Source organism: Glandiceps talaboti, chromosome 7 (genome assembly GCF_964340395.1).
Source record: "Glandiceps talaboti chromosome 7, keGlaTala1.1, whole genome shotgun sequence".
In the NCBI taxonomy this organism is placed as follows: Eukaryota; Metazoa; Hemichordata; class Enteropneusta; family Spengelidae; genus Glandiceps; species Glandiceps talaboti.
The window spans coordinates 14,324,239-14,338,924 of record NC_135555.1 but is presented as its reverse complement, the minus strand read 5'-3'; the positions used below and the strand labels follow the sequence as shown (position 1 = coordinate 14,338,924).

Sequence of the window (14,686 nt, the reverse complement as noted above, 5' to 3'; positions counted from 1 at the left end):
CTGGCCTTACATATTGTCCTCGTTAATGGGTGAACGGATTCAGAATATTCCTGTGAAACTTAATCTCTCTAATTGCTGTATTTTTTTTCAACATAATTCTAATGCCCCCTATTATCAAGGAAGTCAACTTTTTAGAAATTGTAATTTTTCTACTTTGTGTAATGAAATATAAACGTTTATTATTAAAAATTGCCAGTACATGAGTGGGCAATCGGAACTTCCGGAAATTTGGTAAAATGTGACCTGACATTATTTTTTTTTGATAAATTGTTTCATGATCTTTCATGAGAGCAATATGATTTTCATTATATTATGTTCCGCGCTCTATATCCGATACCGAGCGAGTAATAGAGGATCGGGAGTCAGTACGCCAGTAGACATGTTTCGATTACTTCTCACCATCATCACTCTTTGGTACTTCTTGTTTGAAGTATATGCAGCTGAAAAGATGAACGATGTACTTGCAGTGGATCGACGTACGAGTAAAGTCGTAGAGGTACTACCAAACCAGAGTGACTATAGACTTTCATTTAGGCAGCTGGATGTTTTCATGTCTCAAACAACGGTTTTATTTGTCACATTATATAAAACAAAATACAGACACTGATAGGGTGCAAACTCTATAGTCTTTCTGGTTTGGTTGTAAACGATTAGTTAAGATACTTTACGATTCGTTCGTTTAAATCCATCTTTTACAGTGTACCTGGTCTGTACGATACGGCATTCATACCACGTTATCAGTGGTTTACAAGCCTGATGTAAAAGGATGAACAACACATGTACAACATATCTTTCAGTCTACAGTGTATCCAACTCGAATTGTTCTGATGAGCTTTGAACCAGATTTGAAACTATCAGTCTGAGTCAGGAATATCCTCCGATCGGGCGGGATAAACTTTTATTCTGATCGGGATAAGTTGTTGTACCCCGTTCGTGATCATAACCTTTGCATATTCTGTTGCGCATATATAACATGGCGCATATGGAAACATGTGCATGTATGTTTCCTACATTCAAATACAAAAACAGAAAAGGTCGCGGTCGGCCATGGGTCGTCCAGGGCATTTTTCATTGTACGCGGTTGAAGAATATTGCGTTTGAATAATGTTATCCGTTTATACCAATTTGGATAAACCAAAGGTAGATACATTTATATTTGTAATTAAAAAATGGTGTATCTGTATTGGGATAAATACTGAAATTATAACAGATTTTCATGTTTGCGTATAGGAAAATAAAAGAGACTTGGCATTTATGAAGAAACTTTCCCACGAAAAAAGGAAAACTACTGCACGTGACATGTATGGTAACTCCAAAGTTGAAACCTTTGCTACCGTAGGAAAGAGTTTACGTGCAATATTCCTTGACCGGATAAGAAAACGACAATCGTTACGTGGTATGTGAGATAATTTGTTTCATTTTTCTTTGATCATGAATGCGAATTGCTCAACAAATACAGGCCGATTACAGTCCATCTGTCTGTATGTCTGCTGCTTGCCTACCTACCTACCTACCAACCTGCAGCTGCCTGTCTGTCTTCTTACCTATCTACCTATCTACCTACCTACCTACCTACCTACCTATCTATCTATCTATCTATTTATCTATTTATCTATCTATCTATCTAGCTAGCTAGCTAGCTAGCTAGCTACCTACCTACCTACCTACCTATCTATCTATCTATATGTCTGCCTATCTATCTATCTATCTATCTATCTATCTATCTATCTATCTATCTATCTATCTATCTATCTATCTAGTACCTACCTACTAAGCGGGTGTGCCCCATTAACGTTAGTTTATTATTTCAAAAGCAAATATGACAAAGTTTGGAGCGATCGAGATCCTAAAAACTTAGATTTTTGAAGGAAATTTGGTCCCTGAGGTGTATACATAACTCATTATTACAGTTCATCACGTCACGTGTTATATAATGTAAATTATCACATTCTTATTTGTATCCTTTTAATAGCGTCGTCATCACCCTGTGCCGCCCAGGAATTTGAGTGCCGAAGTGGTCGACGATTATGTATACCTGGAAACTGGGAATGTGATGGACTTGAAGACTGTGTAGATGGCTTTGATGAAGAAAACTGTGAAAGTATGTATATACAGTTGTAAAAGTCTAAAAACTGTGAAAGTAGGTATATACAGTTGTAAAAGTCTAATACTTGAACATTACAGCGGTTACATAACAGATTCTCATTGAGTGAAGGGAAGACCAGCAACTACGTTATTGTGCTATCGTACGTTGCGACTCCGTACCAACACAAAGTGTACGTTGTCACACCATGTTTTACGAAAAACGAAAAACAAAAAACTTTCTCATAAATAACGTCCGATCAGCTGTATCCGGTATATCCTGACATGGTCATGAATTTGTTCTTACATTGGTTGTACTATGGTTTGTGATTGTAAACCCTACCTAACACGACAAATTTGGCTACAATTACCGTTATAATCGTGGAAATCTCAAATTAATCTCCTTATTTGATAGTATATTAAATGTTAGACACATCCGCTTGTAATTAAATGTATACTTGATCGACATGAATGAATGAATGAATGAATGAATGAATGAATGAATTAATGAATGAATGAATGAATGAATGGCCGAACGAACGAACGAACGAACGAATGAACGAACGTACGTACGTACGTACGTACGTACGTACGAATTAAATTACTGACTGACTGACTGACTGACGGAGTCTCTGGATATTGTCATATATAATATACGGCATGAAAAACTCGCCAATCTGGTGTACCTGAATTAATCTCTCTCTCTCTCTCTCTCTCTCTCTCTCTCTCTCTCTCTCTCTCTCTCTCTCTCTCTCTCTCTCTCTCTCTCTCTCTCTCTCTCTCTCTCTCTCTCTCTCTCTCTCTCTCTCTCTCTCTCTCTCTCTCATACACATACACATACACATACACATACACACACATACACATACACAAACATACACACACATACATACATACATACATACATACATGCATACATACATACATACATACACACACATACATACATACATACATACATACATACATACATACATACATACATACATACATACATACATACATACATACATACATACATACACACACACACACACACACACACACACACACATACACATACACATACACATACACATACACATACACATACACAATACTGTAGAGGGCACTGGTTGGAGTGAATGGACGAGGTGGGGAGAATGTAACGTGGATTGTGGTACCGGCGAACACTCTCGTTCAAGACATTGTCTGAACAGTGAAGCTGAAGGTTGCGAGGGCGAGGATGTCGAATACACTACGTGTCATCTAAAACCATGTTATGAAGAGGCAGGTTAGTATAATACTATAAGTGACTTAGGTTTAGATACATTATGTATATATGGGTTTACAACAAGTCGTTGCTGCTCACAACACCTATAGGTCATCAATTTGCAACGTCAAGTAAACCACAGAAGTCTGTTAGTGAATTCACCCTAAATTAGTTTGTTCCTGACCCTTCTGGAATCTTTCCTGAAATTCAGTTGTTCATGGCCTTGGTTTCCAAAAAAAATCATTCTATATCATTTCCTCATATTGTTGAAACAATGTTTCGTGGCCAATATAAAGTATGGCATTTATTATTATTTACTTATCTATTCAGAAAAATATGATAATCTTATATTTTTTCTAGCTTAGGGTGGGGACAAAGTAGCACAAAATTAAGACACAGATTATTACACTGGAGTAGTGCAGCAAATTTGAATTCAAAGCAAATATCAAATATATGTATTAGTTATGTTCGAAAACTATAACAGCTTTTGTGCATTACCGCGTTTAATTGTGCCAATTATTTGCTCGTCCCCAAGTATCCAGGTCGTGTAAGGGTTATTATTTATATAAAATAGTCTTACAGCATACAGGTTGGTAAATATGGTGAGATAGAGTGTGGACTTCACACGAAATATCTAAAAACTTCAGTGCCTTCCGTTTGTCCTCAGAAAACGGTTGTGGTACACGTGTAAACCCTGCACAGCCTCGAATAGTCGGTGGCGAGGATGCCCTACCTGGAGAGTGGCCGTGGCAAGCTCAATTGTATTTCATTCCGGATGAGGAATTACATTGCGGTGGTACACTCATAGGCCCAAGGCATATTCTCACAGCATCCCATTGTTTCAATGTTTTAACACGAGGGTAAGTTATATAAGGAAATTATCTTTAATTTATAAATGATGTATGACCTTTGAGTGCTGATTATTATCAAATATATTGGGATTGAGAGAGACCATACAATAAAACAAGAAAAGTCCAGGCAGGCTCATTTCTGCCTTTTGTACTTGTATTGATTACTGCTATCAGCCTGAAGGAAAGATCCGATCACACTTATTTCTGTCGGTAGTACGTACACTACTGCTATCACTTTACTTTTGATTTGGAGGTGATACAACACCCATAAAATATAGCACCTTGGTAACTTACTGAACTTTGAAATTTTGTAAAGAAGGCCTTTGACCAATTTTGGGGATTTCCTGCAAGGGTGAATGGGAAAACTTCTTGTGGTGACATCACAGATCCTCTAACCTCTTTGTCAAAATAGTGTCTAGACAGAGATATTGTGATAAATGTACACGTAATGTAATTGTAAGAGATTTTTCCGACAAACCCTTGCAGGAAATCCCCCAAATGGCCAAACACATGTCGAGTGTAGTAGGCTTTATCTTCTTTACAAGATTTCAAAATTGAATAAGTTGCTGTAACGAGGTGCTATATAATCATTTGAAAATCGTATTCGGTTGTTAGCAGTAATCTAGACAATTGTGTCAAAGGTAGAAATAAGCCTGGCTGGCTTTTCCCTATATTTTCAAAGGTGCACCGAACCTCTTTATTTTGTTATAGATTCGTTACCAAGAACTGGAAAGTTCGATTAGGTAAATACAGAAGAGACGGTAAATCAGGAAAACGTGACAAATCGTTGGAGTTGAACATTGCACGGATAATTCCGTATGCAAATTACAGTTACTTTATAAGTAGAGATAACGACATCGCCATAGTGGAACTGGAGAAAGATGTCATCCCAACTAATTCTATCAACTACGCATGTCTAAATACTAAAAAAGAAGCTGTGTTTGATGGACACTCCTATTGCTTCACCACAGGATGGGGTTTTTGGAAGTTACCAAGTAAGTATATTGCTAGGGAACTTACCAAGCGCAGTAGAGATATCAAATTCAATGACAGAACACAAGGTTTTTAGAAAGCAGCGATATGATTTGGCCCTCACTGTGAAAGTTGTTTCATAGTCTGGTCTGTATAGTGCGTTGTCACTGCAAAGTTAGGTTGAAAGAAGTGGAAATTATATATATATATTAGCCGAAACATGGTTTCCGCTGTCGTGAGTCTTTGTGCATCTTATTGGTATTTTGGTGTATTTATAGTATCCGAATTACTACAATATTTCAATAGTAGATATTGATATTTCAACTGTAATATTCACCATTTCTTTCGCAGTGAATTCTTAAGTACGGTACAGGTAAAAAAACTGTAATTTTGTTTGGATTCTGGACGTCCAAATGCCATTGTATCGTATCACATCACATCACATCTCATCACAGCGCATCACATCACATCACATCACATCACATCACATCCAGTCGTATATCATCGCATGACAGCCCATGATCACACGTACATCCCATCACATCACGTCCCATACCATGCCATCATCACATCACATCACATCACATCACATCACATCACATCACATCGAATCGAATCGAATCGAATCGAATCGAATCGCATTACATGTCATCGCATCGCGATCGCATCCCATAGCATCACATCACATCACATCACATCACATCACATCACATCACATCACACATCCCATCGCATCGCATGTCATCGAATCACATCTCATCGCATTACATCACATCACATCACATCACATCACATCACATCGCATCGCATCGCATCGCATCGCATCGCATGTCATCTCATCACATCTAATCGCATTACATCACATGATCACATCATTAATTGGGACTTGAAAAATGATAATAAAATTGTCCAACATATCGTACATCCGCTACATGATGTAAGTTGTCTTCTGCCAATACATATACAGATTCTGCAGATACTGCTCTTTATGAAGAAGATGAGCTAATAGAAATGTACACCCCTAAGGTATTGCAAGAAGCAATGGTACCATTAATACCTCATGACATTTGCAATGCCCCGAGTTCCTATGGTGGAGCATTGACATCCAACATGATGTGTGCTGGCTACCTCGGTGGAGGAATCGACTCATGTCAAGTAAGAAGTGTCAAATTACAATTGTATGGTATGCAAATATATCTTGTTACATTCCTGAGAATACCTTCTTATGAATAAAAACTTAACGTGCGTTCATTCACATGCTATAATACAATAATCATATTCTGAATTATGAAATATGCGTCGACGTTAAACAAACTTAAATGTATACATAGTACGCCATTGAGGGCATCCTTCCATCTCGACTGGTCGCAAGTAATACTTGACGGTGGGAGCTCTGACCTGCTCTATATGCTAAATAGTGATTTCACAAACGCGACCACTAGTTTTTGGGTTGTTGCTTTTAAAACTAGGCTGACTGTGTTTTAATTCTCTTTTATAGGCTAGAAGTACATATTCAAAGATACAGTGTCGATAGATTGTCTACTGAGCTGTCACGGTGTCATTCACAGGCACTTGAATCAATATGTATGAAAAAAATTGACTTCAATTGATTTTAAAAAATCCATACACATTGAGTGGTGACATTCGGTCAACTGAGCAATCTTTCATAGATCTTTACATATTGCGTGCATTTGATGAGCAAGACGTGACCCTTGTCTCATTTCCTTTACTTCAGGGTGATTCCGGTGGACCACTTGTATGTCTGCATCAGAATTCGGACGATGGACTTGGCCACTGGTACCTAGTTGGTGTGGTTAGTGGGGGAGAGGGATGCGCCGATGCAAATCATCCTGGTGTGTACACTAACGTTGACAACTACTTGGAATGGATTCGAAATGAAGGCGGGATGTTAGTAACACAGCAAATGGGTGTACATGCAGCAAATGTTGTTTAGAAAATGCATACAAAATATGACGTTTCGAATTCCTAACTTTTTGTAGCTAGCTTAATATGTAACTCGTGTGTTGTACTTTCTTTTTAAGACAATAATTACCATGATTGGCATGCAGAAAACATCCTGAGGTGTGAAATTTTGCGATCCTGTAATCTTTCTTACAATTTTGCTTCCGTTTGACACAAGATTGTGTTGTTAACGTTACGGTTGAAAGTACAATTGTTTGAGACGGTGTTTTACGATCGAACTGCACCATTAGAATATGAGTTTAGAACGGTGATGGCGCCCTATATGTCCAAGCAATGTACTTCTCTCAGTCGTATATAGATCACAGATGTGTGATTCCCCCCCCCCTTTTTTTTTTGATGCGTGCAAAAGGACAAGAAGATATATACGCATATATACGAATATATATGCTGTTTAAAAGATAAGTTGTGTAAAACAAACAAATAAACAAACGAAAGAAAGAAGGAAAGACAAATTTGATACTGAAACAAGCTTGGAAAATTGCCCGAGCATATACAGTAGGGGATGGAGCCTGGATGTTTCATCTCCCAGGGAAGTCTACGTCACTCTGCAGTACATATGTTTGTTGCAGGCTTCCACAGTGAATGACATATATATACAAAATGTATGCTAAATGATCTAACACCAACGTAATTGAACTGATACTGATAACACCCACTAATTTTCAACGAATGTGGTGGTGGGGTGGGGGGGGGGCAATATATAGATGTTGTAAAAACCTATAAAACTCACTGGCTACAGGTCAAACAGAAATAAACAAAAGAGTTCTAAACGTAATTTGTAATATTTCTTCAAATTCCTTTAATTTATAAATACCAATACCTGGTACCTGTGCAACAATAATAAAAAAAAACTGACTCGTATTTAATACATGCAGGGTATCAAAACCTGGTATATCACAGTAGTATCACAGTATATCATAGTAGTATGGTATGGGAATGCCACACATTTGATATTGAGATAAACCGTTTTCACATTTTGAGCGGGGTTTTTATTTTTTTTAAACTTTGTATTCCCAGAGGAAACCCCCAGGTACACGAGATTCAAAACAATAGTAGCGTGTATTGTTTTGGTTATGACAGACGCGGTAATTTGTACGTGGGTTAGTAGAAGGTTGATTTAGCGAGCATCCCCCTGCGGCGATGTACACCATGGCATTGGTGTAGCTTTATATTCACATAATACGGTGGGAGTGAGTTCACTGATCACAACAGCGAATATTGACGATCATTGACCGTTGTACATGCCCACCGCGTCCATTCTATGACGGTAGTAAACTCATTCAACGTTCAGCGCTGCATGTTCCGATATAATAATATCATTTTCGTGCGCTCTCTTTTGCTATCTGGCCAATACTCTTCCACGTGGGACGTACACGTCCTACAGTAACTCTCAGGTACATTTTCATTTGAAAATGTCAGACCGAACATTTTCAGCGAGCCCAAGAAAACTTGGCAGCGGGCCATCCAGCTCTAGTCGTACGCGGTCAGCTGGCGTTACAGCAACAGCAAGATCAAGAATGGAGGATCGAAGCGGCAGCCAAATGCACGGTTTGTTGACTGAATTCAAGGGCCTTTACGCTGACAGACTAAAGCAGCTGGAAGAGGGAAATGGAAGCGATGAATCACACAGGGTAAGTATATTTTAAATTTTTGCAGACGCGATTAAATATGAACTTGTAAGTAACGAACCTCCATCACAATGTGAATGTACACAACGGTAAGTATGTGTCCGGACGTGTCTCTCCTCCAGCTCCGTGTAGCAACAGGTCGTGAAGGGACGCCGTCCCACTGAATATCGTATGTCGAAAATGTCACGCTCCAACCGTCGCTGAAAAATTATACCATCTGACGAATGCAACACTGAAAGTGATTTGAGGATCACGATTCCTGTCGCCATTTTGAGCTCTGATATGTGTGTCAAATTTCCACTAGCTTTCATATTCACTGTACGTAACGTTTGCATTTTTATTTTGACGGTTGAGACTGTACCATGTGACTTGAGCAGTGAGCACTCAATCTATATAACGTTTAATCAAATATTTTGTAACTGAAAATATTACATTTCAAAAACAAGTGAGATCGAAACAAAATATGATATAAATTACAACAGTATTATGGCGAAAATTGTATTTACTTTGTTTAATAGTGGATATTGCAAAATCAATCAATAATTTACCGTAATATGTACACTCGATGGGAGTACTTTGTCGATAGATAATATAATTTTTGAATTATTAATCGGGTAATTTACTGTACAGCTATAATAATGAAAAACCCATAGAAATATGATTAATGTGTCGTATCAGTTATCATAATAATGATATTTTGACGTTTCATTGAGTTTCATTGAATAGCAATCTATACATTTATATTACCATGGTGACAGCTAACATGGGTCACACTCCTTTCTCTGCCCTTGAATCGATGTGTTATTTTGTTCAATACAAATATATTGTTATACACATGTAGGAGGTGAATATTATAACTCCAGAATGACATTTCTGTAATGTGGGGGCAGTTAATAGAAAAATACACTTCAGAAGAAAAAGTGCTAAATTTTGGCAAATAATGATGATAGTACATATTACTCTAAAATTGGAAATTGAAATATGGTACCAGAAGGAACCTGGGGTACCTAGTACATGTACCTGAGGGGAAAACTGCATTATATTGTTTGAAAGGGGCAAACTGAATGTCATCCTTCTTAGATACAGATCTAGGAAATTTTTGGCAAAGTATAAAAATGAGAGAAATATATATAATATAAAGTGGCATGACTTGGGGTGAGGGTAAGAATATGTAAGCTAAATATTAGGAGAGAAGAATAGCTGGTAAAATATGAAAGAAATTATATTTACTGGTATGCATGTCATTTTGGAAAAAAAAAAGAGGAAATAGTACGTGGCTAAATATGATAGAATACCTTTTGACAGTATTTACCATAATAGAGAGAGAAGGGCAGGTGTGAGTAATTTATATCAGGTATGGCTAATAAATTTATAGATCAATATATGCCCTAACTGTTTAACTGGACTGGAATTCCTGAATTGAGTGAATGTTTAAATGTGTGTGTGTGCAGAGGTAGTTTGAACAGAAGCCAAATTAACCATTGCTATTGTTGACTTGTTACAATGGCTTTGTGTGCTCTGGAAATAAGTATTAGAGATTTAACCATTGCATCTTGCAATGTTGTGTTTTCGTTTACATGTCTTGTATATCGCCTGGCATTATGGTTTGTACATTTTCTTAGAAATTGATGAATTCAGCAATCTTTTCAAAATGGTTCTCTCTCGCTTTCTGTATCGACCTTGACTCTCTTTCTCACTCTGGCTGCTCTATCAGCCTTGGCTCCCTCTCTCTCTGTTTCCATATCATGAGGCTGTCTTGTACTGCTGCGGGGATTTACAACAATGTCTTTGAAACTCTCTCTCTCAGCCTTGGTCATCTCTGTGAACATACAATGTTGGTGCATCACAGTACAGAGAATATCTTTTGGCATTGTTAGAACAATTTATTAGACAGTAGGGATTTCCATGGCATTTTTTTTAATATGTACAATAAATTATGACATCGAATAGTTTATAAGTTATATATATCGATATCAAGTTTGAGTTCAGTTATACTTGCAAGTTCACGTTAGGTATGCTCCAGTACGTCGAATACTCACTGTGCGTGTCTTTTAAGTATGCAGCAAACTTCATGTCCAAAAACATATAAACTCAGCAATGCTGGGAATAAATACTGCCGTGTCAGGTATATTATTACATTGTAAAGGATAGGATTGAGGGAATAGAAAATTATACCACAAGTAAACAATAGTGTGTTTAGAGTAAACATGTATCTAACATGTACCATGAACACATTGTGTGTATACATTGTGGAGTTGAAGGACGGGGAAGGCAAAGAAAGTACAGTACTGCAGATACATGTATAGACAATGTAACTGTAATACATTGAACAACAGAGCAAAGGATCGGGAAACACAGGTAGAAAATGCTATGTACAGAGAATGTTGACATACCATTTGTATTTGAACTACAATTAAATCAGCTGGCCTCTAAGTTTCAACTGAAATCAATCCTTTGAATATAAGAAACTCTGCTGTAACTAAATATGCAATGATATCTGACTAGTGAGTTCTGATCAGTGATAGTGATTTGACAACATGTACGTTATTATTTCCGCCATCTGTTACCTACGACCAGTGTGTTACATAGATTAGTGGATTGTTGACAGAACTCTATATCTGTGCTGTTCAGATTTATGACACAGCTTTCTCTGTTTTAAGATAAAAATAAAAAAATTTGCAATTTTTTTTTTTTTTTGCTGAATTATACATTATCATGGCTATTTGTTGTAAATTTTTTGCGTATTTATAAGTTTTCTCCTTTTGGTAAAATATTGTACCAATATTTTGTTCACAAAATCTGATTAGGCATTTAACTGTGAGAGCTCCCCTTTGATGACATCTGTATCCTGTGACAAAGAAGAACATCCAGACTTGACCTTTGACATGAAAGTAAAGTATTAACTGCGTTAAGATGAAGCATTTTGAAAGGTTTAGTTTCAGAGCTTGAATTTAACTTTTTGGACTTGGCTGTCAAATTTCTCCAAGTGAACTGTTTCAGCTACAATTTTCCATTCATTTCCATTGGTCTAACAGACTACCACATTTATAAATTTGGTAGTCTGGATACAACTGCCAACATCAGACCGTGGACAAACGGAACCTGGTACAAACAGTGAAATTAAACAAATGAACTGGAGTAATAACACTCGGCTCAACATAGAAACAGCAGAGACTTGTATTACACTCTGTGGTTTGATAAGAACAGTTTTATGGCCTCTTCTTGTGTACATGAAATGCCAGGGGAACTAGAAATTTGTTTGTGAATGTGAACTACTATGTAAAGAGGCCATAAAACTGTTCTTATCAAATGATGGCATGTAATACAAGTCTCTGTACTTCCAATATCCTGTGCCAAGTGTTAATAATCCAATTCAGTTGTTTACTTTCCCTGTTTGTAACAGGTTCCATTTGTCAACGGTCTGACGTCAGCAGTTGTACAATGTTTGGTAGTCTGTATGCCCTAGACTATTGCTGCTAATTTTCAAGCCCTGGCTTTGATTGGTTAGAAACAATTGGGGTGAAAAGACACCTGTTAATTTATTTGATAATGATTAAATAAGAAATTATGGCTGTATATGGTATAGTTCTGTATGGTTTCTATAATTCACACAAACAATGGTCTCAGCTACCAAACTAAATAATGCAACATATACACTGTAGGAACTACATGTAGCTGTAAGCAGGCAGTACAGTACACATTTTGAAATGTATTGATTGACTGGCTTATATCTCTATTTGTGAAAGATAAGAATGGAACTATTACTCCAGTTTGCTGTGTGGTAGATAGCCACTTTTTCATGGTTCATTAACCATATAGTATCTTGGTTTAAAGGCTGTCTAAGGCTATATAACTTTATGTAGTATGCTGTAAAAATAAGGTACATGTTTTAGGCTTTATGGGGTTAAAAAATATAGCTGCCATAATATGCTAATGTTATACTGTAGACTTGAAAGAAAATCTCAAATAATACACTGCATGGATGTGCAATAATTATCTTGTGATGATTTTTTGTCTGGCCCATATCAGTCAGATATATTGCAATTTGCAAATCTTGTTATCAGTAAATTGTGAATTAGGGACCAGGGTATTTGAATCTGATTACTTGAGAACAAAACGACATGTGATTCCTATATATCAACAGAAGTCTGAATGTCCATGTAGCTATATTCTAGGTCCAGTCATAGTATGAAACTAAAATATCCACCCTTGATCTTTTTATACATGTTGTATGAAAACTGATATTGTATCTCCTTGTCCACCCTGCATCCTGTACCCATGTAGAATGAAACTTATCTCTGTATCTGCAGCACAAAATTATGTTAAATGTTAAATTTATACAATATATATGTATGTATATTGTATGTTATGTGTGTGTGTGCGTGCGTGAATGCGTGCATGCATACATACATGCGTGCATGCATGCATGCATGTATGTATGTATGTATGTATGTATGTATGTGTGTGTGTGTGTGTGTGTGTGTGTGTGTGTATGTGTGTGTGTGTGTATGTATGTATGTATGTATGTATGCATGTATGTATGTATATCATTAATATGTATCATATACCTAAACCTTCCTGTCTCTAAGATTAAATGTACCCACTTACAAATACTAATACATGTACCTTCCATAGCGAGAACTCGTTGGTCAATTTCAAAGAATAGAATTTTGGAAAGACCTTGCTCAGCTGTAGATTGATGTCATCAATGTATATGGCAATTTGTTACTGATTTGAAAAGTATGTACAATATATGTCATGAACTATCTGAGGAGTCCTTGAAACCATTCATCCAGATGGCATGTTACAAGCCTGTGTTCATGTTCATATCATTGTGGGAAAATCACAAACATGCAGTAAATATTTGTCTGTTCATACCAGACATTTTAATGTTGTTGTGATTGTCATTCTTGTACCATTTAGTGTAACCATCAATCCTAAAGCGGCATCTTCAACAAACATTCTAAAATTTCAGTCAAATTCAAAATGATTCTCAGTTACGTTTGTAGAAATACATATCATGAATTCATCGTAACTTGGAAAAGAAATTGAAAACCCAGCTCATATTAAGGAGAAAAATTTAGATTTTAGAAATTAAGAAAAAAACCAGATGTCTAGAGCTATAAAAAAGTTGGTCCAGAACCAAAGAATAATCCTATGTAATCCTTATGGCTTCACTGGTTAGATATAACACTAATACATAAACCTTGGATTGAAGCCGTAGTCCTTAATTATGGTATATTGTACTAATATGTCACTAGGTGTATGATTTGGAAAGCCTTGTCACTATCTCAACAAACTCTCGACTACACCAAGTCAAGGCTTTTGCTATTGAAGCACAGAAACACGTTCTGAATCTGAAATTACCACCAACAGCACTACATGTCCATGTTATACTTACATGTAATGTCAGTGGATCTTCTTGTACTTGTAATTGGCTACCCTCCCAATTTTAAGTCGGGGGGGGGGGGGGGGGGGGGGGCTCAATTACATCATATAGGTTCACATATAACTTATAATAATAATATAACTTACTGTTCACATATAACTTATATAAGATCCACTGAGATTTAGCAGAGGTGTTGGTGATAATTTTGAATCCAGAACAGATTTCTGGTGTTGCATGTTGAGAGCTTCTTAACACCTGTGACCAAGTCAAGTCTATGGGCTACCTCAATGTATTGTCACATGTTTAAGTATCTAGACACAAATACACCATGTAAATCAAAGGGTTGTTTGTCATTGTAGTCTTTGTAACAACAGGGAAGAAAATTCTTTCAAAATGTACACATACTCTATCTCAAGTATAGCAACAACCATCATTGTTGAGAGAATTACTGTTAAATTGCAGATGTGTGGTATTTATAGTGTTTCCTATCAAAAGATCGAGTGTGGGTTATCATTGAATTGATAATTTC

At 36.8% G+C, this 14,686-nt stretch overlaps 2 protein-coding genes across 2 annotated transcripts in view; both read left to right on the top strand.

Moving 5' to 3' along the window:
• The first annotated feature begins 291 nt into the window (after positions 1-291).
• LOC144438169 (transmembrane protease serine 3-like) lies at positions 292-7,689 on the top strand. The gene is made up of 8 exons (XM_078127205.1): positions 292-496; positions 1,231-1,396; positions 1,973-2,101; positions 3,188-3,355; positions 4,002-4,194; positions 4,897-5,180; positions 6,125-6,312; positions 6,893-7,689. Exons 1-8 carry the CDS (start codon positions 296-298, stop codon positions 7,109-7,111), a joined length of 1,548 nt encoding a protein of 515 aa, XP_077983331.1. The 5' UTR covers positions 292-295; the 3' UTR covers positions 7,112-7,689.
• Positions 7,690-8,409: 720 nt separating this feature from the next.
• Positions 8,410-14,686, top strand: part of LOC144437651 (uncharacterized) — a 57,118-nt gene continuing 50,841 nt past the window's right edge. The window contains exon 1 of the mRNA XM_078126641.1: positions 8,410-8,771. Within this exon, the coding sequence (XP_077982767.1) occupies positions 8,553-8,771 (219 nt within the window). The 5' untranslated portion in view covers positions 8,410-8,552. The remainder of the gene's footprint in view (positions 8,772-14,686) is intronic.

Bases quoted from the DNA above. Each gene is read 5' to 3' on its own strand.
- LOC144438169 (XM_078127205.1), top strand. From the start codon at position 296: ATGATTTTCATTATATTATGTTCCGCGCTCTATATCCGATACCGAGCG. The intron at 497-1,230 runs GTACTACCAAAC...GTTTGCGTATAG, and splicing joins GTACGAGTAAAGTCGTAGAG to GAAAATAAAAGAGACTTGGC. The intron at 2,102-3,187 runs GTATGTATATAC...ACAATACTGTAG, and splicing joins TGATGAAGAAAACTGTGAAA to AGGGCACTGGTTGGAGTGAA.